General features: G+C 39.4%; 1 protein-coding gene across 1 annotated transcript in view; it reads right to left on the bottom strand.

Annotated features, from left to right (window-relative positions):
- Positions 1-27,920, bottom strand: part of GRID1 (glutamate ionotropic receptor delta type subunit 1) — an 836,720-nt gene that overhangs the window by 7,259 nt on the left and 801,541 nt on the right. The window contains exons 14-15 of the mRNA XM_077821976.1: positions 21,308-21,474; positions 19,299-19,539 (exon numbers count right to left, since the gene is read on the bottom strand). Coding sequence (XP_077678102.1) covers positions 19,299-19,539; positions 21,308-21,474 — 408 coding nt within the window. The remainder of the gene's footprint in view (positions 1-19,298; positions 19,540-21,307; positions 21,475-27,920) is intronic.

Here is a 27,920-nt window from a genome sequence, read left to right as displayed (position 1 = left end):
AAGATAATTAATAATAGTTAATAATTGCTGCTCAATAACTTTATTGAACTAATTATCTGAACTGAGGCTGTTCAGCAGAATTAATGGTATGGCTCATTGCAGGAGACAGTGCCTGAATAGATGTGAGTAAGCAACTCAGCTCCTGTCTGCAGCTTGCTATAATGATGCCATTACAAAGGGACTTTTAATCAGCTTCAGGCAGGCATAGGAGTCATCAATTGTGCTGGGAAGAGCAAAGGACAGAGAAGCAGTTTGGCTGGAGATTTTGAACACAGAACTGTGTTGCACACTGGGACTTGAAGTCTGGTTACTAGTCTGGAAGCTTTGTTTCTGTTCTTCCCACATATTTCTGACTATCTCCACTCATTTCACTTCCAAAGGCGAATAAACCTCTCCAGACTTGACTGTTTGGAGGCTGGGTCATTGACATTACTGCAGATTTTTGCCGTTAATATGTACACGGTATATTCATTCATACTGTATATATTTATGTAATATCCATACTGATGTATATTTCTATCAATGTATGTATTCCATAGGGATATGTGTATTATTTAGATATAGCTGTGTCCATACTTACACACTATCAGATAAAATGTGTGTGCTCTCACACTTTTTTATTAAGTGCCATTAATGTCAACCATATAATGTCATTTTCTTTTACTCTCTCAATACATTCTCTTTCATTATTTTTATGACGATTATTATTACATTCCTTGAAGGTTATCTGAAGAGAATGATCAGTGAAATGGAGCAAAACACATATGTATATGGAGGATGAATATAAGTGCCTGTACTCCTCCTGATTGAGAAAAACAACTAACCACCCATTTCTGCTGGGTAAGCAAATTATCTTTCATAGAAGATTAGGGTTGGAAGAGACTCAGGAGGTCATCTAAGCCAACCCCCTGCTCAAAGCAGGACCAACCCTAACTAAATACTAATTTGAATTTCATTCTTTCCCCCAGCAAATTGAGCTAGAAGAGGGAAAGGGAAAGGCAGATTTCTGAAATATTTTAAGAAATTGATCGTGAAAAACAGGTCCTGTGACTATGGCTATTGGTACCCTGACTGACAAAGTACACAGCTATGATCGCTCCTACAGAGAACTGAGGGCTGCCCTCAGGAAATTCCTTGAAACAACTAACCCTCTATGAGAACAACTACAATTAACTAAGACTCTCTACCCGGGATAACTTGGGTATCATTTTTATTTTTGAGAGAGATTGTGATCATTAACCACCTTGTAATATAGTTTTAAGGAGTAATCAATAGTCTTTATGTAGGTGTGCAGATATAAACAGTTTTTTTGTTTTGTTTTTTCAGTTTTTTTTTAATGAGTGTTTGGAGAGAGTTTGGACAAACATGGGAATTACCTTGGATACTTTTTGCTAATTGACGTTAGCAGTGCCTCATTGACTTTCAAAGAGGAGTTGTTGAGTGAAGGATGTCTAGAAGGGTATCCAAAACCTTCTGAACACAGCTAATAAAATGTCTAAGTTCTTAGCAGCATGGCTGAAGGCCGGAGATTCCTTGAGGGAGGGCTTTTAGGTGAGAATCTTTTCTTTAAGGAAACTAACACCTCTTATTTATTCTCCTCAGACCTTATCAATGAGTTCAGTGGAATCCCCTTGACCAGGGAAAGTCACTACAGGTCAGTGAAGCTGTTTTGGACAAGTCAAAAGCAGATGAACCCAAGAAAGGTGAATGGTCAGGTGATGGATTACATAACTAATACTATGATAAAGAATGCCTACACCAAACGTATGCTAGCAGAACCACACTGGACTGAAGGGTGGAGAGGAAGGTTGCTGAGTATCAAACAATAAAGATTTAGAAAAACAACATGCACATACCCTGAGGGACTATGATGAGTGTATTGACATCTCTAGGTCGCATGCAGCCATCTCTGCCTCGAGTATTAAAGTGATGTTAATGCAGTTCTTAATATACCTGAGGTATGCATGGTCTGTTTATGATAAAATTTTCTTAAGCCTGGTCTACACTAAAAAGTTAGGTTGACACAGTTACATCACTCAGGGGTGTGAAAAACCCATACATACCCCCTGAATGATGTAGTCAAGTCCATTTAACCCCTTGTGTAGACAGCGCTACATCAATGGAAGAATTTTTCTGTTGACCTAGCTACTGCCTCTCAGGGAGGTGGATTACCTCCGCCTATGGAAGAAGTGCAGCTGTGCTACTGTAGCATTTCAAGTGTAGACAGGCTCTCAATCATCATTCATGGACCAATTTCTCTCTCTCTCTCTCTCTCTATATATATATATATACATATATGAAATGTATGGAAGAATGCCACTTGAAATATATGGAAGAATGATACTTGAGGTTTGACCAAAAAGAATAAAATAAAAATATGAAACTTGCATTGTGTAAAAGAAATTTAATAAAAAACAAGCAAGGATGATTCTGTGGTCATGGCAGTGAACTCGGACTCATGACATCTGGGTTAAATCCCCATTTCTGTCACATTTCCTGTGTAACCTTGACCAAATCCCATGCCAATCTCTCTGTTCCTTAGCTGTAAAGCAGGGATGATAATATTCTTAGCTCACAAGGTCATGCTGAAAATAAAGGTATTAATGATTGAGACACACTCAGAGTGATGGCACACACATAAATATCCAGATAAGTGGAAAATGAACTCTGAGAAACTTTTAAGCCCTGCTGGACAGCCTGTTTAAAAAATACAAAAATCTTAGAGGCAGTTTTTCATGCTCTAGTATCCATAAGCTATACTACTGGTTCAACTCCAATTAGCCCACATTGAAATCAATATCCCCAACCAACTACAAAATTCCAGGTATTCTTTTCATCAGACATGATATTTCAAGCATGTGGTTGCTGAGAAGTGAATGGAGGACAACCCATGTGTATAAAGTATGACAAATAGGAGAGTAATTTTGAAATCCTGAATTCACTACATTCACTATTACTTTTGACTTCATGTAATGCATTTGCAAAGCCATAAATCAATTTCATTCCATCAGGCTCAGAGAGAGGTAAAAAATGGAGCTGATAATTGGTCTGCCCAAAGAAAGAAACAGGAATGATATATATAATTCGGTATATTTTAAGGGGGGAAAAACCCTGATGTGTTATGTTATATGAGGCTAATACAAATAATAATTTAAATATAAATTAGTTTCCACTCTCATTATTCTAGGGTTTCATTAGTCAGAAATATGTGATATGCAGACAGATGTGGAAACTGACACAGTGATGTATGTTTGCTGTCATTAATTTACCTCAGGCAAGTGACCTAGTCAAATAGCACTTAATGTTACATAAAATTTGCTGTGTTTTGCATGTATTCTGCTGGATGCTGATTTGAATACTGTTGTATCTTATTAAATCTGACTAGAGATGCACCTCAAGTCTGCCTTTACAAATAGACCAAGTTCTGCAATCAAACTTGTTGTGAGGATCCGCAGGTCCTGAACCTCGGCCCCCCCAGCCACTGCTGAAGCCACCCCACCACCCAGTGTCTCTACCAGTGACTGGAGCATTGGGAGCCCTCAGGCCTTACATTCCACTAAAGGTACCACCCGTAGGGACCTGACTGGAGGAGCTTCGGAATCCCTGATTGGGCCAGGTGCACTATTCAAGTTACAAAAACACAGGAAGTTGTCTGTGCCAAAAGGTGGATCCTGGCTTGAAGGCTGCTTCAGACCTTGCTGTGTATGCTACCTCACTCGTGGTCTCACCTCAGGTTCCTAACTTGGACCCCATCCTGTTCCTGGCTCCTGCCCTCAGCCTTATTCCAGTCCCTGAACCCTGTTGCTCTGTTTCAAACTGCTCTGGCTCTCACCCTAGAGTGCAGTTCTTTGGCTTCTGACTCAGCATTGACACTCGTCTCCTGTTTCCTGTCTGATCCTGGCTTCAACTTTTGGCTCTGACACCTGGCTCCTGGTTCAGACCTGCCTATTGGTCTCTGGTTCCTGAACACAGAGGTGATCACCAAGCCAGACCACCCACGTCCTGGTTGCTGGTAGCAGTCTTCCACAATCTTCTGTTCATATAAGTGGAAACAATACTATGTATTTTAAAATAGTAATTAACTAAACAAGAAGACCTCAGTAAGACTGACATTGTCCACTGGACTCTGATCCAATTGAAAGGAAAAGGAAATTAGATGAGTTGACAATGTAAAATTATTTGCAACACGTGTCAACATCTTCACAGAACACAAAAGCTTCAGCTAAAGCTATTTGGTAGAGATGACCTGATTCATTTGGAATTGGTTTGCTTAATTAAATAGAAGAAACAGTACACCTTCACATAAAAGAGAAATTGATATTACTCTTCACTTCTAACTGAAAGAAAATAGGAAAACATAATGAACAAAAGGATGCTGGCAAGAGCTGGTCAGTGCAATAGTCTTTTCTTTCAACTACATTTCCAGTTTTCAGAGTATCAGCCGTGTTGGTCTGTATCCGCAAAAAGAACAGAAGTACTTGTGGCACCTTAGAGACTAACAGATTTATTTGAGCATAAACTTTTGTGGGCTAAAACCCACTTCATCAGATGCATGCAGTGAAAAATACAGTAGGAATATATATATATATATACACACACACACACACACAGAACATGAAACAATGGGTGTTATCATACACACTATAACGAGAGTGATCAGTTAAGGTGAGCTATTACCAGCAGGAGAGAAAAAAACAAACAAACAAAAAAACCCAACCTTTTCTGGCGATAATCAAGATGGGCCATTTCCAGCAGTGACAAGAATGCGTGAGAAACAATAGGGGGAAAAAAAACATGGGGAAATAGTTTTACTTTGTGTAATGACACATCCACTCCCAATCTTTATTCAAGCCTAATTTAATGGTGTCCAGTTTGCAAATTAATTCCAATTCACCAGTCTCTCATTGGAGTTTGTTTCTGAAGTTTTTTGTTGTAATATTGCGACTTTTAGATCTGTAATCAAGTGACCAAGGAGATTGAAGTGTTCTCTGACTGGTTTTTTGAATGTTATAATTCTTGACATCTGATTTGTTACCATTTATTCTTTTTACATAGAGATTGTTCGGTTTGGCCAATGTACATGGCAGAGGGGCATTGCTGGCACATGATGGTATATATCACATTGGTAGATGTGCAGGTGAAAGAGCCTCTGATAGTGTGGCTGATGTGATTAGGCCCTATGATGGTGTCCTCTGAATAGATATGTGGACACAGTTGGCAACGGGCTTTGTTGCAAGGATAGATTCCTGGGTTAGTGTTTTTGTTGTGTGGTGTATGGTTGCTGGTGAGTATTTGCTTCAGGTTGGGGGGCTGTCTGTAAGCAAGGACTGGCTTGTCTCCCAAGATCTGTGAGAGTGATGGGTCGTCCTTCAGGATAGGTTGTAGATCCTTGATGATGCGTTGGAGAGGTTTTAGTTGGGGGCTGAAGGTGACGGCTAGTGGTGTTCTGTTATTTTCTTTGTTGGGCCTGTCCTGTAGTAGGTGACTTCTGGGTACCCTTCTGGCTCTGTCAATCTGTTTCTTCACTTCAGCAGGTGGGTATTGTAGTTGTAAGAATGCTTGACAGAGATCTTGTAGGTGTTTGTCTCTGTCTGAGGGGTTGGAGCAAATGCAGTTGTATGCTGTAGACAATGGATTGTGTGGTGTGGTTTGGATGAAAGTTGGAGGCATGCAGGTACGTAAAGCGGTCAGTAGGTTTCCAGTATAGGGTGGTGTTTATGTGACCATCGCTTATTAGCACTGTAGTGTCCAGGAAGTGAATCTCTTGTGTGGACTGGTCCATGCTGAGGTTGATGGTGGGATGGAAATTGTTGAAATCATGGTGGAATTCCTCAAGGGCTTCTTTTCCATGGGTCCAGATGATGAAGATGTCATCAATGTAGCACAAGTAGAGTAGGGGTGTTAGGGACAAAGCGCAGGAAGTGTTGTTCTAAGTCAGCCATAAAAATGTTGGCATACTGTGGGGCCATGCCCAAGAAACTCCGAGAAAAAGCACAAGAGCAAATCCGCATAAACACACCCCTAGAACTCTGAGCAGGGGTATTCTATCTGCTACCCAAGATCCATAAACCTGGAAATCCTGGATGCCCCATCATCTCAGGCATTGGCACCCTGACAGCAGGATTGTCTGGCTATGTAGACCACCTCCTGAGGCCCTACACTGCCTTTGAGACACCACTGACTTCCTGAGGAAACTACAATCAATCCGTGATCTTCCTGAAAACACCATCCTGGCCACTATGGATGTAGAAGCCGCCTACACCAACATTCCACACATAGATGGACTACAAGCTGTCAGGAACAGTATCCCCGATAATGTCACGGCAAACCTGGTGGCTGAACTTTGTGACTTTGTCCTCACCCATAACTATTTCACATTTGGGGACAATGTATACCTTCAAATCAGCGGCACTGCTATGGGTACCCGCACGCCCCACAGTATGCCAACATTTTTATGGCTGACTTAGAACAACGCTTCCTCAGCTCCGTCCCCTAATGCCCCTACTCTACTTGTGCTACATTGATGACATCTTCATCATCTAGACCCATGGAAAAGGAACCTATCCTTGCAACAAAACCCATTGCCAACTGTGTCCATATCTATTCAGGGGACACCATCATGGGGCCTAATCACATCAGCCACACTATCAGAGGCTCGTTCACCTGCACATCTACCAATGTGATATACACCATCATGTGCCAGCAATGCCCCTCTGCCATGTACATTGGCCAAACCGGACAGTCTCTATGTAAAAGCATAAATGGACACAAATCAGATGTCAAGAATTATAACATTCAAAAACCAATCGGAGAACACGTTAATCTCTTGGTCACTCGATTACAGACCTAAAAGTCGCAATATTACAACAAAAAAAATTCAAAAATAGACTCCAATGAGAGACTGCTGAATTGGAATTAATTTGCAAACTGGACACCATTAAATTAGGCTTGAATAAAGACTGGGAGTGGATGTATCGTTACACAAAGTACAACTATTTCCTCATGTTTATTTTTCCCCCCTACTGTTTCTCACACATTCTTGTCAACTGCTGGAAATGGCCCATCTTGATTATCACTACAAAAGGTTGGTTTTTTTTTTTCTCTCCTGTTGGTAATAGCTCACCTTAACTGATCACTCTCGTTATAGTGTGTATGATAACACCCATTGTTTCATGTTCTCTGTGTATATATATCTATATCTATATCTATATCTATCTATCTATCTTCCTACTGTATTTTCCACTGCATGCATTCGATGAAGTGGGTTTTAGCCCATGAAAGCTTATGCTCAGATAAATTTGTTAGTCTCTAAGGTGCCACAAGTACTCCTGTTCGTTTTACATTTCCAGTGTTGACTCACACTCCTGTACCAAATTAATACAAATAATTTTAAAGAGAAATAAAGAAAGAGTTTAAAAAAACACGTCCCAATAAGGTAGAATAGACATAATGTCTACACTACAAAAGCAAGTAATTTCATGACCTTACTTTGTGCAATCCATATCCCTCCCTTCCTCTTCCCACCTTGTCTGCTGCCATCTAGCCCTTTGTCATGAGGGCCTGGTCCTGAAGATTATTCATACAGTGTTTGTAGGATCAGTCCCATAAACTGTAAGTACCATACCAGATCTTCAACTGGTATAAATCAATGTAACACCAATAAGCCAATGAAGTTCTGCCAGTTGAAACCACTGAAGATCCAGCTCCATTTTTTATATTTGTCTCTATATCAACAAACATCCATATTGTATGGTGCTGTGTTAATAAACATGCAGAACATACAGTACATGTGGGAAGTACATCACAAACGAGGTGATTGCTGGTGAACATGCTAATGCCTCGTGGCCATTTGCAGAAGTTCAACACCACACCTCATTATCTAACTGCAGTAACTGTAGCATATTTGATGGTCTTTGTTGCTAATAGTAGAGTCAAACCCAAGAAAATGGAAGGAAGGAAGCCTCATAGCACTCATTTGTTACTGCTATAGAGGGCCTTTAAGCCACATGGTGAGGCAACCAGACTTCTGAGTCCTTATCAAACCTAATAAAAAAAGAATGATTGGGCATATGACACGTCCACAGGCTTCAAGAGGTTAAAATAAACAGCACAAAAGGAGGGTGCATGGAAGCATTTTCCAGCACAAGCAACAGGAATATGCAGCATCAAATGAGTAGTGTTTTATGAGCATGCCAATATCTTTTGAAATGGACTATTTGGGAGATAGAGAGTTGCATGTTGAGAAAATAGCTACTATGTTCATATTATGTATACAGTAGCTATGGGCATTTGCAGCAATAGGAAGGTTAGGATCAAGGGGGCTTTCAGGAGGTGAAGATGAGAAAGTTAGCAAGGGCTAAACTGTGCAGGCACTTTCAACAATAAATCAAATATTGGTATGTGTTTTTTTTATAAAATCTCACCATAGTTCTGAGGCCCAGCCTCACCTCATTGGCCATCTCCAGATAGGAAAGGGAAAGAAGAACAGGGAATAAAAATGGATCAAAATAGTGAGGCTAATAGTGTACTTAATATTTTACTCTTTTTAATAAACATTTTCTGCCATATGTCTAACGTCGGCGTTTGTTTTGGTGACAGTATATCATATTCTAGCACGATAGCCCCATTGCAGCCAGAGTCACATGCTACAATAAAGCCTATTTTTCATGAGGCAATACATAGACCATCTAAAACTGTAGTGTGATTAGATAGGTTGATTGGCTCTCTGTAACCCTTTCATCATTCTGATATTTAAAAAAAATTGAATTCACTAAGGGCCTGATCCAAAACACATTGAAATCAATTGGAGTCTTTCTATTGTCTTCAGGGGGCCTTGGGTCATGTCCTAAATCATTGGATGTTGACATATAAAGGGCTTGATTCTGCATTCTGTTAGGGCTGTACCTGTACATCCTGACTTGCACCAGTGAAGGAGCTGGCATAGCAGAGCCATGCTCTGTCATACCCCCTACCCTCTCCATCCTGTCCAGGCCCCACCGCTGAAACACCCCCTTTTGCCCATTATGCTGGGAGCATTGAAGGCAGATGGCAGAGGTCACAGACGAGTCTCTTCCACCAGCTTTATGCCCATGGAGAGTTTCCCTGCACACGTGGAATACTTCACTAGCCATCTCAGAGTTCTTGTAAGTCACTTTGATCTCATCCAGTGCAAATCAATCTCAGTGAACTGGGCAATCTAGCCTAACGTCCATAGTGGTCTCCAATAAAAGCTAGATTTTCAAAAGTGCTCAGCACGCACCATCTGAAAACAGCTCCACTCCCATTTAGGCACCAACAGATTTTCAAAAAAGCTCAACACACTGAAAGTTGCAATGGGAGCTGCTGGGTGCTGAACACTTCTCAAAATCTGGTCCTTATTTTAGTGCCTAAATGGGAGCTGAGCTCTTTCAGAAACCTGGCCGCGTTGCAGGTGCTGAATTTGTGAAAATCAGGCCCTATATGTCAACTTTTACCAACAATTATGACATGTTAATATTTGAGATTCCTCAGTATTTCTCTGTGTTTAGGATAGGGAAAAATAACTTACCTCAGATACTGGAAAGTAAGTTGAGATCTATATAATTTTATAGTTTTATATAATTCTAAATATAATTATATACAGGTATAATATAATTATTCTTACTAGTGGTGATGCTTGTGAAATTTAATGGTCATGATAATAATAGAACTAGGAAATAATTTTGTTTTTTGGTGGGAGTGAGTTCTAGCTCTAAATATGTTGTTTTCAAAAACAACCTTTCGGGCCTGATTACTTTCTAAGTGGCTCTTAGTAATCTGCTGTCAATAGCTTTTAAAATACCGAAGGTATTTACGTTAAAAATGTGTTACACTATAACATTTTTTTTTGCCAGAAAGTAATTATGCCCCGATCCAGCACAACACTGCAGCACATGCATACCTTTCAGTACATGATTAATCCAGGCTGACTTCAAAGAACCTAAGACTTGATCCTCCATCATTAAAGTTAATGGGAGCCTTTCCATTGATTTGAATGGCAGCAGAATCAAGACTCTACTCACGCACTTAAAATTAAGTATGTGCTTAAATGATTTGTTGGATCAAGGCCTCAGGCTTTACAAACCTCAATGTGGGGAAACACTGTTACATTTCATTTTTTAAACTCTGATTCAAATATATGTTTTAATTATCATTGAACATTCACTGTCAAAACAATCAACTTGGAAATACCACTGTGAGCTGAGATAGAACACAACAAAAAAAAAAAAAGGCCTTCAACGCACAGTGTCAGGAACCTAACTAGCTACAACCCCAAGTTCAGCAAGATACTTAAGCACATGCCAAACTTTAATCACATGATTAACCCCACTGACCTCAACGGGAACACACTGTAATTAAAGTTAAACACATACTCAAGTTGCTTGCTGAACTGAGACTTTAAATGGTGTTGTTTCTAACAGCATGCCTCGCACTCCAAGGGGACTTGTTTTATGCTCACTTTTGTCCAGGGATATTTTTTTTCCTAAGAAACATGCTGCTAAATCATGTTCTAGTCTAGACTACCCCTCTAGGACTCTTATAGCAGGATTTCCTAATATGGGTCTCAGACAAGAAACTGCTGCCCCCAAAGGACAGGAAAACCTTAGTGGTACTAAGCTAGCAACAAACATATTTAAATATCACAGTAGCTGGCACAGTTCTGGTCCCAGTGTCAGCAAGCAAAAGAATGACATGTCATCCTCAAGTCACTTAAGGCCCAATCCAAAGACCATTGTGGTCAGTGGTGAGATTCCCATTGACTTCAATGGGCTTTTGATCAGCCCATTTGCTGTGACTAGGTATTGCAGAATATCTGGTTCTGCTCAGAAAAGAGGTGAGTTTTCAGACCATTTATATTGCAATTGTTCAAATAATCAGTAAGGAGTGTATTAAGGCTATTTAATTCATAATTTCTCAGTTTTTATCAATATCTGTACAAGGGAGAGTACAGATATTTTTTCTCTTCTTTTTGTCTGTACCTCCTCCCTCAAGCTTTGTGTTTTGTCATACAACAGCATGAAGCCCTGCAGCCTAGAGTGATTGATGGTTGCTTCTGAAACCTCATTGCTGGTTTAAAGCTGCTAGTTAAGTGAAGTTTGCCAGTTCTTATGTTCATAGTTAGTCTTGAACCTGTGTTTTCTGGGTGGCATTACAATGCACTATTTTGCCAATGTTTGTATTATTTAAATTTCCCCCTCAAAAAACTTTATTTATTCTTAGAAAAAGTAGAGTACAATACAGTTGTACAAACAAGTGATCATTTATATGTAACTGAGCAAAAAATGTACAAAGATTTCAGACATGTCAAAATACATAAAAATAATTTAAAAAACAACATAAAATATAAAGAACATACAATGAAGGGAAAATAAAATGTCAGTTCAATGATCTTGTGTTTTCTTTCACCATCAGAAGTAACTGTCCCAAGGGGGAATCAAACAGAGAAAAAAGATAGCAGCAGAAAGAAGGCAAGTGGAGAAGAAAAGAAAGGTAAGAACAGGAAAGAATAAAGGAAGAGAAAAAATGGTGTAAGTATAAGAACCTTTAATAACCAAAAAGGTGGCTGACACCATACGGAAAATGTGCCAGGGCCTATGAAATAATATCTTGTTGGAGATCTGAGGCGAGGTAAACTTGATCCTGATTAGAATTCTCAGCAGTAATCATCTTTGACCCATTATGATCATATTAATAATCTCATATTTCTATTTCCGAGATACAGTAGGTTTCAGGTTACCAATTCCAAAGAGAAAGACTAAAAAGCTAAAGCTGTAAGTGCAGATTTTTTGAGGTAGGTTAAAATAGGTGTGTCCTCATCCAGCAGAGATATATGATGCACTATAGGGAAACTTAAGGCAGAAGATATAAGGCTGTGCATCCCAGTCCAGAGAGATAGGTTGTTGTTTTTTGTTATCCCCTCTCCACAGACCAAATTACCTGTGACTATTTCAGGGCAATTTCATCACCTTCCTCAATCGTGCACAGTTAGAAAGTTTTGCAGAGTGATGACTTGTGGGGTTGCAATAGTATCTATTGAAGTTATTTTGTTGAAAACAGAGTGAAAGCAGTAATGATGACATGATGCTGTTACAAATATATGAGTCAGTTAGTATAATTCTGTTCCTGCTGTGGACAGAGCATTAGATGTCGGCCTCCTTAATCTGAAAAATAGAGGAGAAGGAGAACACTGAGGACAGGAGAAAGAAAAAGACTGCTCGGTAGAATGATTTTACACTGGCTGATTAAAACGATGAGAAATTATAAACCAAGCAGCTTTAATTCACACTGTGATAGTTAAAGAATTGCAAATATATGGTATGAAAGATCCTTAGGGTCCTTAAAGGAGAGAGATGATGCAATATCTAATTGCAATTGAGTAAGATGAAAATGACGTAATTTCCTAGCTAGCAGGAAATTAAGGTTCCATGTACACCAGCATTATAACTGTGATTTGTGTCATGTTCCAGTCTCTTCAGATTAAATACATTTATGTTTTATAGTCCACTTCATTCTAGATAAGGAAAGATCGAAAGAGAAATTTGATGAGCAAGTTGTAATAGTGGCAAGATGTGGCTTAACGGCCAATGTGTCAATCTTATCTTCTATAAGTGATGCAATATATTTCAGTTCTTGGCAAAGGAATCATTCTGTAAATAGCTGAAGAAAGTCAATGTTTAGTCTAAAGTTGCTAATTCTCCTTAATGTGAAGATGTCACATAATTTATTTTCTGGGATTAGATTGCACACACAGAGAATTTTACAGGATTTCCATGGTTGACTTTTTTATTCTTCTCAGTTTCAAAGTTTTAGTTATATAGAGTGTAACATTTGATATGGAAAAAAGGGAGGGGGGGCTACAATGGCTTGATGACTTTGAGGATAGCACAAGAGAATTGTTCTTCTGGGGGGATAGCTGAGGGCAGAAAGACATAGCTGATAAAGTATCGATGGAGCCTGCTAAGTCTATTACAGTTAGCAGCCATGTTGGGTCATAATGGCAGTGAGCATTTGGAAACCATCTTTCAGACTGTCAAATAAATTGAAAAATAGCCAAGACTCGGTGTTGTGGGAAAGCCCTCACAAATTGACTGACCCAAATTATATTTGTTTGTTGTTGTGAAAGACATGAGCAGCAATTGTACTAAAAGGTTACTGGACTTAGGATGCTCTGACCCTCTGTACCTCAAATTAGCACCCTGGAACCACCATATTCACCACTGTGATATTATGATATTTTTGTAGAAAGTATACCTTCTGAGGTATCATTTCAAAAGTCTTGATCTGCTGAACATTAATATCCTTTTGATTGTATGTACTATCATTGTACGTGAAGTTATGAAGTATTGCTATATGTGTTACTGAAATATGTTGTGAAGTTGGGAACACCCACAACCAGCCTTTCAGTTACAACAAAGGAGTAGCCAGCAACAGCCAGACAGTGTCAATGGCCCATCAACACCCATCAAGAAAAGAATCCACTATCCCAGAAACTTCTCAGAGAGATCACGTATGCAATGGAGACTGCTTGACCAATGGCGACTGCCTGATCCCCATGTGACAACAAGGATCTTTCCAGCAAGCTGGAAGACAGTATAAAAGAAGGAAAGCGATATCATCACTTGGCCTGTCTCCACCCCTTCCACCCATCTCAACATCTGGGAACACATCTGGAAGACAAAAGCTTTAAACTAAGAAAGTTTGGTTCCAGGCTGGAAAGGGAGTTCAGCCTGTGTATTGGGGAACTGAAACCTGCTTGTGCCATCTGTCAGGATGAGAAAAGCTGCTTGATTCAACTCTTGGTTAGACTAAAAGTTTAGGATTTAGCAAACATGTTTACTTTTTATTTTCTTAAGTTAACTATCTTTGACCATTATGCCTACCCCTTATAATCACTTAAAAGCTATCTTTCTGTATTTAATAAACATATTTTAATGTTGTATCCTTATAAGTGAGTTTGTGTAAAGTGCTTAGGAAATCTCAGCTCAGGTTACAAAGGCTGGTGCACGTCCACTTTCCTATGAAGAAGTGGTGAACTAAATAACAAAATTACACTGGTCAGGCTTCTGACCCAGTGCAAGACAGTACAGTTCTGGGGTGTGAGGCTGGGGAGCTGGGGGGAATTGACTGCAGCCTCCCTGTTAATGGTTCATGAGTGACTGGGAAATCATTCATGTATCAAAGTTGGGGGTGTCCATGCCTGTTTTTGTCTGTGTAAAGGGCAGTGCCTGTCAAGGTTTTGCAACTTGACATTAGCATCACAGTGTGAGGGCCAACCCAGGTTGGTGGGTTTGGAGGGCTCAACAGTCCCAAAAGCCAGGTGGCACCCTGTGGACCCCGTCACAGAGACACTATTCATTTTCTGAATTTCTTTTACTATGAGAGAGAGACTCTGTTTTCAATATATGTAAGTGATTAATTTATAATGTAGACCACACTGACAGACACACTTTAGAGGTCGGGGACCAATACATTACTTGCTCAGTTATTCAAAAGGGACAGAGAATAATCTAGTTTAAAGTCCAAAATGGTCATTAGTTTGGATTTTTCACTCATTTTACTGACTAAAAAGCTTCTAAAGACAATATTAGTATCCAAAATATTACATATAAACTATTGTGGATCAGTAAGAAACAGCCTAATATCACTGGTGCAAAATACACACTTCTGTTTAATGGGCCAAGTTATGATGCATCCGAAGATTTGTGGAAGTGCTCTGATATTCATGACCAGGATCAGAGGACTGGCCACTGAAAATAATTGGAACAATACATTGCAGAAAATCTAGTCAAAGTTAGAAGAGATTGTCTATAAATTGTAGAAAATCTAGTCACTGAAGGAAGATCAAATATAATTTCCCCAAAGTTAGAAGTAATCAAGACCATTTAAATGTTTCTAAATGTCTTTTGAGCATTAATAGACTATAAATGTAAATCCTACTGGAAGATTCTGGCATTGTGGCGCAAATATAATTTTTTTTTAATATCATCATAGGCAAGTCTTCCTTTCCACAAACCAGTTTGTGTTACCAGTACATTAATTATTTATGTATGCTGTGTTGTAGTCATGTTGGTTCCCAGATATTAGAGAGACAAGGTGACCTGAAGAAGAGCTCTGTGAAAGCTCAAAAGCTTGTCCCTCTCACCAGCAGAAGTTGGTCCACTAAAAGGTATTACTTCACCCACCTTCTCTCTATAATAATTTATACCATTTAAATATCTGAGTACTTGACTGCTCCAATGTACATGAAGAACAACGGGCTCACCTGACCCAGAAAACACCAATGTGATTCTAAGTGGAAGAGGAAAATGCTTTGAGGAACTGGCAAATATCAGTACTTCATCCTCAGCTGAAGTCAAGATAACACAGAGCCTTCGGGTCATGCTGGACTCGGTACTGACTCTGGAAGCACAAACTGCAGCAGTTACTAAAAGTGATCTCTCCCCTCTCCAGGTAGTAAGAAGACTCCATCCATTCCTCTAGTGAATTAGCAAAAGTGGTTTGTGCACTTGTCACCTTTAGAATATTTCCCTCTTCCTGGGCCAAGATAAGAAGTTCACAAAGAAGCAGGAGTTGGCGTAGAGTTCCGTCTACTGAGTGGATCATACCATTCATGTTATGCCAGTGCTTTTCAACAAGAACTGATTTAATCCTGGATTCACTACAAGTGTCTAGACCTGATTTACAAACCCATTAATGAGATACGGTCATACTATCCGAAGGATTGCCTCTTTTGTTTGACAAGCCAGGGAAACTCATTGCCCAGTACCCTATGGCTAGCAGAGCCAAGTATAATCTTCAGGGAACCAAAGACTAACCCTCTTCAACTGCTCTGTTTTTCAAAAGGGATAGAGAATAGTCTAACTGAAAGTCCAAAGCGGTCATTAGTTCGTATTTTTCACTCTTTATTTTACTGGTTTAAAAGGAAGTACTTCTTCACACATAGCATAGTCAACCTGTGGAACTCATTGCCTCTGTATGTTGTGAAAGCCAAAACTAATACTGAATTCAAAAAAGAATTAGATACATTTATGGAAGATAAGTCCATCAGTGGCCATGCACAGGGGGTCCCTAGGCCTCTGACTGCAAGATGCTGGGACTGGATGACAGGAGATGGATCACTTCGTAATTGCCCTCTTCTGTTCATTACCACTGAAGCCTCTGGCATTGGGCACTGTCAGAAGACAGGATACTGGCCTAGCTGGACCATTGGTCTGACTCAGTATGACCATTTGTGTGTACTTACGCTCATACGAGACTCTGGAACACTCTTCCAAGGGTGATCCAGAAAAATCTAACTCTCACCATTTTCAGCTCACATTGCAAGTCACATGTCTTTGCCAAAGCCTTCCAAAAAGCAGAAGAGAAGAAAAATCCAGCAGTGTGTTCAAAGTTAGAAGCTGTTAATTAAACTACAGAATTGGATGGTATATTGACTGTACCAGTGGGACAGATTTCACTGTTTTCTGTAATCCATGTGTTTATACTTTACAGTGATTGGCACCATAGAAATGCTCTTTCTCCTCCTCCCCCATATCCTGTCCCTTCATAACGCTGAAACGTCTTTCTATTTAACATTATCAGAATATTCTCTTTTCAATATCCCAACTACTTGCACTTGCATCCTTGGTGGACATTTCTCACCTTGACTACAGGAACCTACACCTCTTCATCAATCCTATTTCTCACTTCACCTTCTAGTGCATCCAAAATGCTCCTTCTACCTAATCCATCTGGGAATTTATACAATAATGAGAAGTATGGTATCTGAGTGCCTGCTAAAGTCATCTTCCTCTCTGGTTGCTCTGACCTTTTTATGCCATCTCCTTGAACCACTTTACTGGCTTCCTGCATTTTATTTCATTAAATTCAAGCTCCTTGTACTCTTCTTAGGGCCTTACATAATCACTATTTTCATTTCCTTCTACCTCATGCCTGCTCCTTATACTTCTCCAAGACCTTTCATTACTGATTCCTTCATCTCCTTCTCCCATTCTCAACTTTGTACCTTCATCCATTCTGCCACCTGCATCTGGAAAAGTCTCCCACATTTTGTCCATGCAGTACCCTCTCTCTGCTAAAATTAAAACCAGCTTCTTGCAGGACTGCACCCTCCTTGTTCCCTTTCCCAGTCTCTCCACACACACCCTCACTTTCTTGACCTGTTCTCCTGTGTCTTGTCTTAGTTTAATTTGTCTTGTTTACCCCTACCTTGGAAGTGCTTTTGGCTCAGACTTGAAACCACTTACTCCCACACATCTGCTTATTCCCACAGATGAGTGATCTTCCTGGAGTAAAGCTGTACCATACATCCATCTGTTCTTTGAGTCTGCTGAAGTATTTTAGAGATTTTTATGTGGGGATGTTAAGACCCTGAGCATTCCAAGAAAGAAAGTTAAGGGCAGCCATAATTTAGAACAGTAAAAGCCTAAAGCATTGTATTTCTGATTAAGAAAAGTGGGATAGGGGAATGATGAAAGCTGTAAGAATTCCAGTTAGACACAGAAAAAGAAAAAGAAAATAAGGTGAAGCAGGAGCAAAGGAAGCAGAACATTAAAGATAAGAGACACAGATCCTTCCCCAAGGAATGGGAAATAGAAATAAAATAGAGCTTGGGATATCTTGAACTAAATCAGTGACTGACCTTATCTAACGCTTACTTTACCTTTTCTGTTTTTGTCTCTGATTTTTGGGTATATGCTCATTTAAGTCTGCAAAGATTTATGCATTGGACTCCCTGAGCATTGAAAGGAGAATACACCCAGAGTACATCACACCCAAATATGGCTAATATTAGTGGACTTTGAATAGTTACCACCTTTGTCCATGATCCTGCAAGGTATTCTGCAAAGGTGAGGAGGTCCCCCTGCATAGAGCTCCCTTACAGGGTATGGGCCTTATTGTGGAGTAGCCCTCCACAGTTCTAGTGGGGATGAGGTCTACAGTGTACTAAGGGAAAGGCTAAAGCCGTGCATCAAAAATATAAATGTATCTGTCTTTATAGGCAAAGCTATTTGTCCTCACTGTGTATGCTCTCCAAATGCTATACTGTGCTAAGCAAAATGGATACAAAATTTCCATTATCAAAAGGCTCCCTTTCAGCAATATACATCGTGGAGTTGTGTGCAAGTGACTTCACAGGTTTGTCCCACAAGCATGATATGGATGTTTATCACTGAACACTTTGCGGATGAATTAAAATGGGTGAAGAGGGAACACAGAGAATGGAATCTTAGTGACAAATATTTGATAACATTACAGACTGCAACATATATTTTCAGATTCCATATGCCACAATTGTTTATGTGTGGTAGGCGTGTCAATTATTGTAATACTCCTAGAAATTAAGATTGGAATTGATGGGCTTTGTATTCTTTTCCAGCAATGAAACAGCTTGCCTGTAACAAATATCTGTTCAAAATGTAAGAATCTGCAAGTGTCTCAATGTTTAAAAAATTCCCAGAGGTTAGCTTGTTAAACTTTTTAATTGATGCAAATAAATACATGCTTCATGCAAGATAGCTCTGCATATGGACTGTTTAGTCTACCATAATGTTACTATTAGTTAGTTTGTACTGTTGCAAGAAAATTTTTGCAAACAAGTCATTCCAAATGGTATTGTTCTAGGTAAAATATTTTATATGAAAGGCATTTGCTCAGAAAAGTCATTAATTTTTTTTAAAGGTTCCAAAAGTAAAGTTGTTAAACAGTGTTGGTGGCTGCCTAGCGTACTGTATTAATAATGGGATCATTAACTTTTAATCACTAAGTCACCTGCTCCAATTTGATCTAGATTGGTTGTAACCAAAAATTGTTGCCATCTGATGGCAGTTATGTTGAATGAGCTGGGTCACAGCCCACTAGACAAGGATCCAAATCACAAAAACATTAGTTGGTGCCAATTAGTATCCTTGCTATCAGTCTTAGCAGAGAGGCCAAGGGCATGGTGTCTCAGCTACTCTCTTACCCCTAAAGCTGGTCTCTCCAGGTCAGGGTTGAGGCACATTGGTGGGACAACGTAGGGAAGTTTGCACTGCTGCTGCCCATGCTGTAACTGCTCTATAAATAAATAGAGGACTTTAGTCTCTAGGGCTGTCAATTTGGCACCTTCCATGAAAGTCACATTTAAAAAAAATCATAAACTTAATGAAATAATTTAGTATCTCCAATCAAAATAAAGTGAGTGTATTTGTACGAGAGCACCTAAAATTCCACAGCTTCCATTTGCTCTCTGTATTTTGTGTTTTCTACTCTTAATTGTGATAAGAATAAAAGTTATGGACCTCTTTTGGAGTTTCTTGATGACAACGGTTGCTGTTCCACCACAACTCCAGCGCTGCCACCAAACACGCAAGAAGAAGGCCTACTGCTAAAATGCAGAAGACGCCTGCAAAACTGTGAAGCTTCAGTGCCTTGCCATCTGTCTGTGCATTGGTGTGGCTGTTCAGGTCACAACGTCCCATCCGCGGCCACCATTTCTGTTTGAGTACATCCAAGTCTCCAGTGTCTTGTAATTCTAAGATCCTGCAGAAATTTTAAAACAGCCATTATTTCAGTTGATTTCTGTATATTGTGTATGCATTTATCAGCAACTCTGCAGCCCTGGAATCCTGATATTATGATTGGGCTGCAGAAATTATCTTTCGACAGGAATTCAGTGTTATTCAGTGGAATTCTGTCTTTAGGGCAGAGCATCTCCAGCAGGACCGGTGTAATGCTATGGTTGCAGGACTTTCCTGCTCTCTGTCCATAATAAATCAGTGAGGTAGATTTCCTGCATATCAAATATTCACTGTACATTTTCCTTAAGCACTGAAGTGGTTGTGAGAGTGCCACTTTGACAAGCATAACTTTCAGTAAGTAACAAGTTGGATGAATATCTCCTAGTCAAATGTAATTTCATCCAAAAAACATCCCCCTGGGAAGGGGTGAAACTAGCTACTCTTTTATACCAAACTTCATACTGTATATTCCAGTCCAGAGCAGCCACAAGACTTCACAGATCAGCTTTAGAAATAAGTGTGACTTTAAAAACTGCTCTTAATCAGCAAAGCTTTAGCTAGGGCTTCACTTAAAATTTTGGCTATGGTCAGATTTCCAGTAGATTATAATGGTTATTGAAGAAGAAACAGCTCATGAAAGATTCAACTCTCCCACCCATACATGGTCCATCATAATAATTTCAAATTATATTTGAATCAAGCATGCAACCATTTGCACAGTACTTAATACAAATTGGTTTAAGCAGCAATAGAGTTGCCTATTTCTGCTTTGAGCTACAGCAAATGCAGCTCATTCAAAAGTATTTTACTACAATGCTATTACTTTACTCTTGAAGTAGTGTGTTAACAATTACTAATTAATCATTGTTTCCCATTTGTGAAGTGTCCCCTCTCTCCGTGAATGATTCATTTTGGGTCTAGTTTGATAACTTCCTTTGCTATTTAATAACAAGCTTTCCTTTCGAGGCAACTTTGTCTCTGGTTATCACGAGAATTCAGGCGGACTGCAGCTGGTGTTTTACTGCTTCCTAAAGAATAATGCACACAGACAGAAAGTTTGCCTTGGCTTTTTGCATGTAGCTCTGTGCTCAGCCACTTTCTACTAAGGCTGCATGTATCTACATCACCGGGCAGATGTTTGCTTTAGCATAAGGGGAAAGTATATATGTATACTTTTAAAAGAAACTGATAGACTGGGATCACTGAATTGTGATAGACGGAGTAGAGTCACTATCTTTCTGAACCCATGCAATCACTCAATTACTATTATCTGCCTATTCTATAATGATACATAATCGACAGCATTGCTTTTCTCATATGGATCAATGCTCCCCCCGTCTAAAGACAAAATTGTGGCTTTGACACAAGCCCTGAGTTTCACCTGATCCTGGGAAGCAGATTGTGACTCAGAGAGTTACAGTCTCCTTCCCAGTTAACCCACTACTCTGGGGAATGTATCAGGCACACCATGGGCTGCCCGGAGCGTTGGGAGCACAGCCAATGTTCCATGCATTTCCAGCTCCCTCCTACCTACCCCCTGACCACATGCACAGGAGAGGAAGTAGCAGCTTTGTTGAGGTTGCTCCCCACCCCTCTGCCCTAAGCCCTAAAGGAAGAGAATTGGTTAGTCTCTAAGGTGCCACTAGTACTCCTTTTCTTAATTCAAACAACTGATTTCAAAAGATAGAGATACATTTAATAAACACACATTGCCAAAGTTAATCAGCTGTGAACACGAGATTCGTTGTTGCAGAGAGGAATCCTATGAAATAAGCATGGTTTTGCATTACCTTTGGGAGAAGAGATCCCTGTAGGGGCTGCCATGCTGGAGTGCGATCCCATACCCTTTACTACTGATGCGGTTTCCAATGACGGTCACAGAACACTCATCGTCTGTCAAGGCTGCATATTCCACCACTGTTACATCCCACAAAAAAGCATAGTTGCCTTTCTTTGCCTGCAAATGCACCACAAATAGAACTAAATTATATAGTTGATCGAGGGCTTAAATGGGTCTTAAAGTCATGCTGAGCCTTTCATTGACCAGTGCTGGCATTTTGTTAGTTCATAACAACATTTTAGACCTCTCACATCTTCAGACACTTCTAAAGCCCCCACAACAGTTCCTCGTCTACTTCACACCCACCTTCGAGCACTCCCATTGTTTCCATGAGCCAGAGAGGTGCAGAAGGCTGGGTGCGAGACTTTTTGTGTGTGACATGACTAACTTCAGGCCTCACATGGGTCTGTTAAATAATTATAACTTAAAAGATATCGCTTTAAATTATATTATTTGATATGATTTCCCTAGGATTAGTGAAAGCATATTACTTCTTCCACTTCTACAGTTACACACCTGGGTAGACACACTGTAAGCACTATGGTATGTTCTAGCAGTCACGGTCACCAAAATGGTAGTTACCAAAAGCAAAAAGAAAACCCTTTGAAAAGAGCTACTCTAATCTGCAACAAAAGGTAGGATTCAAATTTTAGAGACCAATTTTCTCCCTTAGCATGGAAAAGTCACCAGATTCTCCCACTAGCTTTATTTGTGACCAATATTGACTTATTTTAGTGCACACCTATACAGCTGTCCTCAAATGTCAGCCTTAATTGGATTCAAACTAATGTCTGAGTGCACTGCGCATGATGAATGTAAATTACTTTACTTAACATAAGATGTAAGAAATGTCTCTGGATGGGGATTTTAATAAAAAAAAGTCATTACTTTGCTTGGTTAAAGTAATAATTGATTTCCTAATGTATTTAAGTAATACGTTTTTTAAGTCTCTAGTGAACATACAAAGCACAGTGGAACAGATGGGCTGGAGAATCTAATGCAAATAAATGAGTAATCATAGATGCAGACTTCCAAGACTTAATTTTTTTAAGTTTGGGTGATTTGTCTTTTCTCATCAAGTAAAAAAGAGTTGGCAAGGCAGGAAGCTGACATTCTACATATATTTGTTTACAAGATTAAATCCTCAAGCACTCTCAACTAGTGGCCTCATTTCTGACCATAAGCAGTTCCCAGTGGTTCTTTTCCATCTCCTTGTAAAATTGACCTAGAAGACAAGACTCTCTCAGTTGTTTTATATCAGCTGCTGCCTGCTGGAGTCTGGGCTAGGGAATTAAACTCATTTCCCTTTAGCATACTTGGTGCTTAATGATCACAGTACACTGAACTCCTTGATGGCTATTCAAAAAGAACAAGAAACCAAATGTGGGTGAGTGGCCCTCCAGTGACAAGAACCCAAACAACCAGAAAGGAAAAGAAACAGTTCTTGCTAATATTCACCCCAAACCAAAACACCCCAAACCAAGTCCCACTGTTCCCCCTCTTCTGGGTCAAGACACACAAAAATCCCAAAAGCCCCCTGGAAAGAGGGGCAGGAATCCCAAAGTCCCTGTCTTTAGGGTTTAAATAAACTGCATCAATTGTTTTTAGAAGGATTTCCTTGGCAGGCAGCTGGCTTCCTTCAGCATGGCTTGTGTGGCTTTCCAGCCATTCCCCAAAGGCAGCCCATGTCTTGTTCTTTCTCCTCCTCTTATATGTTCCAGGCTAGTTTCCTGGAACGCTGATGGACTCCAGCTACTTCTCATCTGCCCATATACCCCTACCTCTTAGCACATTATCTCAGGCCAGAAAATCAGCCCCAGACAAACAGTATATCCCATCATACCAAACAACTACAGTAAGGCAGCAAAATAACAAATGCATATGTTCAGTAGGCTAAAATAATTCATTCATGTAACATGCTTTGAGAGGCTAGGATGACTCTTGCTGTATTAGTACAAAGTATTTTTACAGTCCTAAATACCACTTGGGCTAGGCAAATAAGAAGGACATGTGCCAGCATCGTGAAGTAAGCCAGAGAGTGACACATAATTATTAAATTATTATTATTATTACTATTATTAAAAACAGTCCAGAAAATGCCAATTCCTAAAAAGGCATCTCTGAGGTATTACACCACACCAAAACAACCCCTCAACATATTAGTATGCCTGACATTTCATGCCTATCTGTCTACATTCCAAGTGGGCAGAGAGAGTTTGATGTGAATGGGGCAGGAATCAAGGACGCAGTTATCCCATATGGCTGGAAACATAAAAGTCTGTTTCTTCAAACATGTACAGCCATCTATGTGTGTACTGAATGATCCTCTACCCCCAATCATTGGAGTTAGTTGCAAATCTGTTCATCAGTCTCTGTCCTACCTGTGAATATGCTTGTCTCTTTCTTGACTATTCCAATTTCATGTTAGCGGGAGTGTCCATTGTAGGACCATACTTCCATATCTGTGATCAATCTGACAGGATTTCTGGTTCAGGGCAATATGCATCTTTTATAACCACGTCCACTGTTATACATAACAGCCTATTTGTATATTTTTAAGCCTAAGCTCCATAATAAATAATGCACCTGCATTATAAAGATGCAATTCTGCTGCATATACGTACAATTACACAAGAGGCCAGAAGGAACTGCTATGAAATCATTTGGTGTCCCCAACACAGAATTTAGTCAAAGTGTGTAGAGCAATAAGGCCAGGGTGACCAGATAGCAATTGTGAAAAAATGGGATAGGGGGTGGGTAATAGGTGGGGGTAATAAGTGCATATATAAGAAAAAGTTCCCCAAAAATGGGACTGTCCCTTTAAAAATGGGACATCTGGTCACCCTAAATAAGGCAAAAAACAGGCTTAGTGCTAATGGAGAGATGGGACTCATAAGAGATGGACTCTGAGACAGGTTATGTCGGTCTTGTTTTCTTCTAGTTTTCACATCTGTAAGTATTTGTTGCTTCAGAGTTGATCTGCAGACAGCTGTCTTGAGCTTCCAGTCTTCAGAAGGGGAGCAGAGCCAATTTCTATACTAGCGTACTCTTATTTGTCTCAGGGCTGCTTGGGGAAACATTAACTTCCTCAGGCATTCCATTTCCATTACAAGGCAATGTCTGAAAAATCATGCAGCTATGGCCTCTATTACCCAAGCTGCCCTGGATCTCTATTTTGCCCAGAGAAGCTTCCCACTACTGAGTTACAGTTGGTGGGAAGCCTTTTGACAAGGTCAGTCTCTCTCTGCCGTTTATGATATTGCTATCCCGAGTTATGATCTGAGACTATGAAACAGTAAATAAAGTCCACCAGGTCTTTGTGTATCAGTTATATATTTGTGTGATATAACCAATTCTGCCCAGTGCCATCAGAACTGTATATCATTATTTCTCTGAAATCCTCAGGATTTTAGCATAAACAGAAGTCTGAGTTATAAACCCTTAATTATGCACACTTCTCAACCTCCAGAAATCCTGGAGGAGGTAAGATTGTTTTCTTTCTCTGATTGCCAAAGAGAGAGGTCCCAAAGATCTTTTTTCCATGGAGATGATTTTCTTTTCTGCCGTTTCCTCTACTTTCATAATATTTGCTTCTTTAAAGAAGGGAGATTCCTTTCTCTTAGTATTTATATTACATAAAAAGCTTCCTGTGTGACCAAATATTTGGCTGCAGTCTAAATTCAGCACACTTCAAATCCACATTAACATCCAATCTGACAGGTAGGCAGTATCATTTGTGCAATTTAAAGAGGGGCTGTCGCACTGGGAAAACTTAAAATTATATGCAATATAGTTACCTTTCATATGCTTTTCATTAGGAATGTGTGAAATGAGCTGGAGAAAATACAAACTGATAAGAACTTTCACCCCAAATCCTAACAACCTCTTTGAGTAAGTCCTGTTAACTTTTGTTTTCATTGCATTTTGAACTTCTTGACATTTTCAGATCCAAGCCAGTATCAGAAATGGATGGGTCAAAGTGCCATAATTAAGGCTTTTTTCATGGTATTTGGGACCCAAAATGAAATCTGGAAGTGTTAGGGGCAGCTGTCAGTGGAAAGATATATGTGTGTATAGACGGTGGAAGGAAGGGGGCAGACACACGAGGCAAGAAAGGGGCTAGGGTTCTTTGGAGGAGCAGGAAGTGTGAAGTGGAATAAGAAATACCTTAAAATGTATACATTGGGGATTGGGATTTGAATTTGACTCAGTCACATATATTATGCCCATGATTGGAGTCCCAGGGTGCATGCAGGTAATACATCAAAACTAGCCAGAGCTAAACTAATAGCTTGTGGTGGTAGCCCTGATGGTGGTGTTTTTTCCCCTCTGCCCATAAAACATGCTTTCAAATGGAAATCCAGCAGATGCTAATAGAATGGGACAATTGCCCTGGCTAGCAGGGAAAGAGGTATGGTACAGACTAAGAGGGTAAAGAGGAAATTTGAAGGGAAAAAAGCCCCAAAGTTATATCAACAAAATTTCTTCTTTACATTCATCAAAATGGGTTTATCAGACTCCCAGGATATAAAAGGGAAAATCAAAGAGGATAAGGAGAGTGCAGAGAAGGACTCAGTAATTGCTTTCCATTATTCCTCACTATAGAAGAAGACTGGAAAAAGACCTGTCACAGGGCCCTTGTTTATTAGTAGTGAAGTGAGGCTTTTTTAGAGAACAGATTGAAACAAGAAATGATGAAACAACTTGACTTTCAAATAAATACCCAGATGTGGCTGGAATTCATCTGAAACTTCTGATGAAACTGACACATGAAGCATCTTGAATTACAAACAATACTGCATTCATCATTACAAGACAGATCACTTCTTCGCACAGCTAATATACTGGCAGATAGAACGGTCACCAACATTGTACCCTTCTCTATAGTGTACCAAAGAAATGTAGAGGAGTTTGCTTTATTCTGGTATCAGAAAAATAGATCAGAAAATCCATAAGGATAGAACTATAGAGCACCAAGCTTGGTATTAAAGAATGGCAAACAATCATGACTTGTATAAGGAAACAACTAGGTTATTTATTATGTTGTGACTATTTGAAAGAGTTAACAAAATAATGGATAAAAAGCCAGTGGATATTTAGGCTTTCAAAAGGCATTGGCAAGAGACTATTGAAGCAATTTTGTAATTTCTGGGGTTGAGAGGTAAAGCCCTACCATGGATTACAAAAGGTTTCAGAGACAGGAAGCAAAGAGTAGAGATAAATGGTTGATATTTAGCATACAGAGAGGCTAATAGAAAAGTGCCCCAGAGATCAGTTTGAGGCCATGTATTGCTTTATCTAAAGGTGTGAATTGTGAAGTGGCAACATTATTGGTGACAGAGAATGTAGATCGGTCAAGAGAACAGGAGGGCTGCAAGGAATTCCAGAGGACCTAAGAAAATGCATATGGTAACTGGACAGCACAATGGTATATATGAACAAAGGCCATGTATATTGGAAAGAATAATCTATCTATTCCTATGCACCAACATTTTGAGTGAAGTGTTGTAATATCTCAGGAAAAACAATGATATGTGGACTGCTCAGTAAAAAATAAAAGCCCGGTTCAATATTCAGTGGTGATTTTAAAAATTAACAAGATATTAGGAGGCTGTTAAAAGGGGAGAGAGAACAATATAGAAAAATATTATAATGCTATTATATAAATCAATGCTACATCCTTACCTTAGATACTGTATTTGGTTTAGGTCACTTCATTGCCAATAAAACATAGCAGAAATAGAAAAGATTCAAAGAATGGCAATGAGAATTATTAGAATCAGGAGAAGGAAGGGTTCCAACAGGGAGAACTTTAAAAGATTATTGCTATTTAGTTTGGAAAAGAAAAGAGTAAGAGGGTTTATCATGTCTACATCTGAAATAATGAACAGTATAGAAGGAACTTATCAGGTCATCCTATTTATCCTACCCCTATCATGAAAACACGCGCAAAATTAAAAAAAAGCAACAATGCAAAATGTCTAAAAATAAATATTTTGTATGCAACATACAATTAACCTGTGGAACACATTATCACAGGATATCATGCAGGCAAATAGCTTACTAAGCTTCACAGAGGGATTAAAAATGTATATGATTAAGGATAGTGTTTTCAGTTGCATTACCTAGGATAAAATTACAGGAGCTACCAAACTTCATGCTTCTTGGTGTATACTGATCAATAGCTGGAATGAGAAGGAAATTTCCCGCACAGAACAGTATTGCTGAATTAGTTTTATTTTGGGGAATCTGCACCAGTATTCCCATTTTCAGTACTGTATTATATGGACCATTGTTACCATCAGAGACTTTTGAACCTGTAAGACCAAATTTACAGTCCAAATCAACTCTCCTCACATATCTTTGGAGTTAAACGAAACCTCACTTGACTCTCTGAGTGCAAATCAGAAATACATTTGTGTCATTGCAGTGCTTAGATACCCTTTGTGTGGTTGCCATCAATGTTTTTAGAAGCTGTGCCTTGAGACAATGGTACATGGTCACTCTGGATGTACAGACCATATCTTTTATGAAAAGATGCATTTTCCATGGCAACAGAAATG

The sequence above is a fragment of the Eretmochelys imbricata genome, chromosome 7 (genome assembly GCF_965152235.1).
Source record: "Eretmochelys imbricata isolate rEreImb1 chromosome 7, rEreImb1.hap1, whole genome shotgun sequence".
NCBI classification, from domain to species: domain Eukaryota; kingdom Metazoa; phylum Chordata; order Testudines; family Cheloniidae; genus Eretmochelys; species Eretmochelys imbricata.
Note: the sequence above shows the minus strand (reverse complement) of the source record. Positions and strands in the feature narration are given on the sequence as shown.